The sequence below is a fragment of the Apis dorsata genome, unplaced genomic scaffold (assembly GCF_000469605.1).
Source record: "Apis dorsata unplaced genomic scaffold, Apis dorsata 1.3 scaffold_82, whole genome shotgun sequence".
Lineage (NCBI taxonomy): Eukaryota > Metazoa > Arthropoda > Insecta > Hymenoptera > Apidae > Apis > Apis dorsata.
The window spans coordinates 555,582-561,325 of NW_006263380.1; the positions used below are offsets into that span (position 1 = coordinate 555,582).

General features: G+C 30.9%; 1 protein-coding gene and 1 long non-coding RNA gene across 3 annotated transcripts in view; one reads left to right on the forward strand and one right to left on the reverse strand.

The window, feature by feature from the left end:
* The window catches only part of LOC102673364 (sodium-independent sulfate anion transporter-like), a 5,718-nt gene extending 2,501 nt beyond the window's left edge, over positions 1 to 3,217 (reverse strand). The window contains exons 1-4 of one of the 2 annotated variants that reach the window (XM_006610916.2): positions 2,882 to 3,217; positions 1,129 to 1,342; positions 869 to 1,023; positions 115 to 412 (exon numbers count right to left, since the gene is read on the reverse strand). In XM_006610916.2, coding sequence (XP_006610979.1) covers positions 115 to 412; positions 869 to 1,023; positions 1,129 to 1,263 — 588 coding nt within the window. In that variant the 5' untranslated portion in view covers positions 1,264 to 1,342; positions 2,882 to 3,217. Of the gene's footprint in view, positions 1 to 114; positions 413 to 868; positions 1,024 to 1,128; positions 1,343 to 1,686; positions 2,122 to 2,881 lie in introns of those variants that run through there. The other variant, XM_006610917.2, reaches the window with a different exon arrangement.
* Positions 1,020 to 1,507, forward strand: LOC102673278. Its single transcript, XR_004149673.1, has 2 exons — positions 1,020 to 1,202; positions 1,315 to 1,507. It is a non-coding gene; the product is annotated as an uncharacterized LOC102673278 (long non-coding RNA).
* Positions 3,218 to 5,744: the final 2,527 nt, after the last annotated feature.

Consider the following 5,744-nt stretch of genomic DNA (forward strand, 5'->3'; position numbering starts at 1 on the left):
CGTATTCTATTTCTTTTTTCTCGCTTGGTTTTCTATCCTTTTTTTTTCCTTTCTTACGTATTCACGGCGCATAAGAACTAGTTTTGCTGAACGATAGCGTTCATGGTGAATTACCTTCAAGGTCAATAGAATTAGAATGCAGCAACAAGACAAGATCAGGTCAGGGATTCTGGTTCGATGGATGTTGTTTGCCAATTCCAGCCAAATCTCAACGAAACTTTCCCCGTGTATTTTTATACCCAGCAAACTTTTTATTTGACTGCAGGCGATAATTAAGCTTGCCGCAGACGTGAATCCAGAGACGACCGGTATGGAAACGAACTCGACAAGGAAACCCAGCCGAAGAATTCCAAAAACTATCGTGACGCATCCTGATAAAAAACACAAGAGGATTGCGTAATCTGGAATACCCCTGGAACACGATCGAAATGAAAAGAGGAGTTAGACATTAGGAACGGAAAGAAGTAATTTGACCATATGTTTCCGGAATCAAAGATAACGAACGATCGAACGAGGCTTTTGATTCGTTCGTTCAAAAGCCAAGAGTATTTTTGACTATTATTAGTGCGATAAAAAATATTAGAAGTAGATGGTTCTTGGAAGAGAAGTCTTGAAACGAGACTAAAGAAGACTAAAGAAAGAATTGCGCAAATTAATACACAATATATTCTCGCGATAATCGAGTTTCAAAAGAGTGGCAACGTCTTTTCAACTGTCATTATCGTATCACGAGATCCAATTGTCCGCTATAATGTTCGCGAATTTAACCACTGTACGAGCAGATTAAGGCTATTCTATTCACAAGTCTTCGAGTCTTAAATTAAATCTAAAGGAATCGTGTTTTCGCGAGAAACTTCTAACGGCTTACCTCGCGTATGTGTACGTTAGCAAAGAGATCAATGCAGTCGGTCCAATATTGACTTCTCGACAGGTACCAAAAATTATGTAAACGAAACTGCCAGCAAACGCGCTGTAAAGGCCATATTGCGGCGTCAAACCTGCCAGCCCAGCGTATGCGATCGCCTGAAATTACAAATTGCATCGAATGCAATTGATCCGATCGAATTGGATCATACGATTGGTAACATTCAATTTCACGGATATAAAGTCGTGAATCTAGGAAAATACCTGTGGTATCAGGGTCAGACCTACTGTCAATCCCGCAACCAGGTCACCCAATGCGTCCTTCGTTTTGTACAGCGGTAACCATTTTAAGATAGGAATTTTCTCCTTCAATAACTTTTTAAAGCTAAACCCGGTCATTTCACTAAAATTTCTTTCTCACCTTCACTAACGAATCCTTTTTTTCGACAGTTTCAGCACATCGTGTCAACTTGAAATTCTGAAAATATAACACGATCCAATGATCTGAACGAAGGAAGAACTTCGATTTCAAGTTTCAATCGACAGATCGTCATAATTCATCGGCCTGTCCTCTTAATATGCGAGCTGCATCGCCTCATTAACTGGCATCGCAATCGTCGTCTTCAATGTCTCGCCGATGAAACAACAAGCCGGCAATTAACGAATTTTTCGAGCGACAATTAGTAAGTGATTTTACGCGCGAGAACACGATTTAACGTCACTAACTGAGCGGTGGTCACGTGTGATCGTTTGAGCACGTGATTTTCCAGTTTTCCTCCTCGACAGTTATCGCGGAAATCGTACGTTAATATCTCACTGTACCGTTCATTATAACAGTTTTCAAATTCCAGTTTCACTTTCATCTGTCACTGAAGAAAGTTATCGCAAGGAATAACCGCGATGAACCAGTTTGTGAACCAACGCAACGAGGACTCGAAGGAATCACGATGAAGAAATGAAGAAATATCGGTGGACGAAACGTTTGTTGGACGAAAGAAGATTAACGATTGATGCGGTACCTCGTACCTGCTCTACACACTGATTAAATCTACAGCTGTTTCACACGTGCCTCGTTTCCCCACTACTCTTTGAAATGTCAGGATGCGAACGCATGCGTCAGTCCTTCCCTAAATGGATACTGGGTTCGGCAAGATTATTATGTTCGTTAATTAACCGAACAACAACCGAATCTTTTTTTCAACCGACTCGTATACAAATTTTCAACATTTTCGATTCTATCGATTCATTTAACGTTTTTTATCTTATACCTTGACTTACACACTTCTCGCATCCTGTCTTTTCATATCATTATGTTCATTATTATTTCGTTCTTTAACTAATTAGTAAAGTTAAAATTGTAGGGAACATGTTGCAATTTTTGTTTATTTCTTTTATTAATTATGTTTCGTTTGATAATAGATACGAATGAATCGAGCAACAAGTTGCTGTCATTATATGTATTTTGTTTATGGAATGGAATTAAGCATGATCAACAATGTAATCTTACAATTTTTAAACACGTATTAACATAGAATAATCATATAAATTTTTCGTTAGGAATTCTATTCTTCGTATTATAGATTAAATAAAAATTCGTGCATGGTCTTGTATTTTTAACTTAATAATTGTAATATGCATCATTTATTATTATTAATAAAAACGTAAGATTTAGATTAAAAAAATTGATATTACATAGATAACAATTTTGCACTACGATTATTTCACACTGCGTCAAATCTCATCTCGTATCATTTCGCACTGTGTTAATTTCATCTGTATCATTAGATGCGAAGTCTCAAAAAGATTGCATCGTTGACCTGCATCAATTTTTAATCTTAAAATAAGAAAAATTTGCACGAACGATAAAAGTGATTATGACACTTGGCGTGACTATGCCTCTACAATTACGCTCGTAACGTAACGCGCCAATAATGAATAAATGTTTATGAAAAGTGTATCGGTGTGCATTTTATACAGAAACAAAAGAACAGCGTGTTGGTAGAAACAACGGACTCACCACGGATACTCGATTGTTCCAGCACTGGATTCCTTTGGTGGATTATCGTGGAATGTGTCAATTGCTTCGACGACGTATACGTTCCGCTACACTTTTCTTTCTCATTCGAATCCTTTTTAACGGTGAACTTCTTGTTCCAAGAGAATGGTTGAAATTCTTATCGTCGTATGCCGAACATCGTGTACATGACTGTAATTACAAGGACGTCGCGTGGTCTTGAACGACTATGTGTTTTGCATGTTAACGGAGCAAGCGTAACGATGAATCCGTGAAAGTAAATCAGAAATTATTGTTGTTTGATGAAAATTTGCCATGAAATTTTTTTCATTTCGAATCGAAGATGGTGTAAGTAAAAAATATGGTTGAACACGATAGAAAAGAATGTAAAGAGTATGAAAAAAATTGCAATCGTGTTAGTTTTATCCGCACTAATGAATATTAAAGAATAGCGGAATATGTAAAACGCGGCGTAATTATTTGTTTGAATAGTGTGTTCAAACATCGCGAACAAGATCATTTTTCACGGAAGGCAATAAATCTATTCTCATATTGACGTTTTATTGAAAAATAACGTCAAAAAGAGAGAAAAATTGATGGATTACATTCGCGACTTGAGCATTCGATGTACATCTAATACTAAAAATAAAAATTGTATTTTATTAGTTTTTACTTGACGTGTTTAACGATAAGCTTTCAATATCGTCCTATTGTTAATTGTCTTGTTGTAAAAACAATATTTTCGAAATGAAAGTGTATATCTCTAAAATGATCGATAAAAGTTTAAATCAGATAGCATTTTTAAAAATATCACGATATATGTTACTTATTTATACAATAACTAATAATTGAAATTTGAGTATAATATTAACTCTTCAAGAGAATTGCAAACAAAATGATTTGTGATTATTTTTACACCTATGTAAAGAAAATGTAAATCATAATTTATTATATTTGGTCAGTTTAATATTATTTTTATATTTTTAGAAAACACTTTACATTATCACTTAGTAATACGATGTATTATTTATCGTTTTGATTGATTAGATGTGAAAATTTTCAGTTGCTCTAGCTCGTTAATTTTCTAGTGTTACTGTTTCGTTTGATTTAGACTTATACGTGTCTACTTGTTTGCTCATTGTCTTAGACTATGTTTGTATTCCTCGTTATTTACAAAAATAATTAGGCGTTTTAAAAATACTTATCATTCATAGATTAAACATGCAAATAGAAATTGAACTAATCGCTCCAAAGATATAAATAGTGTAATTAATAATATTTCAATAATCTTTTATTTCAGTATTATTCAGTTAGTATTATAAAATAAAATACTAGTAAAGACAATCATCAGGTATCATCAGGTAAAAAAATTCAATGATTGGAAAATTTTAATGATAAGTCATTTAAGTTTAATCAATAAAAGAGCTATTCTCAGAAATAATAGAGAAACTCGATTGCAATCGATTAACGAATGAAAAACACAGAATTTTTTAAAATAATTATTTTTACTCGTTATTTCATTTTCAATTGTATGAAAATATTTTTGACAACGATATGTTTATTGAGATTTATTGATACTACAATATTGAATTTAAAAAATGATTTAATCCAGGACCAAATGGAAAATTTTTTGGAGAATTTGATTATTTACAATTTATCTCTTCTAACGTGCTAAAATGATTCTAGACGATCAATGTGAATTTCGCTAACGAAGTAAAATTATAATTTTCGAACATAGTTATCAAAAAAAAAAAAAAAATAGTTGGAAAATTTATAATGGGATTTTCATATAATTTACTTTTAATTTTAAAGAATAATATGTGGTTCAATGTTCAAAATTGTTCAATAAAAACAGTGATATTACAATATATTTCAACAATGACAATCGGCATATTTATTTTATTTTACTTTGAAATATTGTAAAAAATAATATTTTGCTCATATATAGACGATTGAAAGTTGCAATACCAGTATTGTATTAAGCAATATTTTATATGCTAATTCTAATTTGATGATATTCAGATGTTGCGCTGTTAGATAGGCGACGACTTTCAGTTAGTAAAAGTTTCTAATTAATTGAGTATTAATAAAATTTTACATTAAAAAATAGAATTCAAAACATTTCCACAACATGTATTATTTATATACTTTTACTAAATCATAATTTTTTTAAAACGTGTCCACTAATAATAATATTAATAGGATTAGAATTAAAGGAATTAGATAAGAAACACAGATGAAAATAAAAATAATAATATTATTAAAATCAAATTATAATATCGATTAATTTTTTTAATAGGAATATAAAATAATAGTAAATCTATTATAGATAAAGGCAACTAGAAAAATATACTGATGTCATCAATATTTTTCTGTTATAATAATGTTACAAATATCAACAATATATAAGAATTTAAATGTTTAACACACTCTTAAATTTGCATTTATTTAAGAATTTGTATTTATATATTTAATTTAAATGTTATGTCATATGATTGTATGTCATATGAATAAATGAAAAAAAAAAATAGTTTTTTGAAAAAATATATTTAAAATTTTAAATATATTTAAAAAAAAAAAAGAAGAAAACGAAAGAAAAACAAATAGAGAAATTTATTTGTATGTATGTAAATTTGTATGTAATTCTTAAAAAAAATTTGTTCTATTAATATTCATAATCATTCAATTAATATTAATTGAAATATTATAAAAATATATATTAAATTTTAAGAAATAATTTAAAATTAGATCGAAATGTAAATAACTCTTCCACGTTTAGCGACATGCGACACTATAACCACCTAGCGGTGAAAATATGGAACTAAAATTATAAGGAAAAGGACATTGTGGCGCCATCTAAACGCAA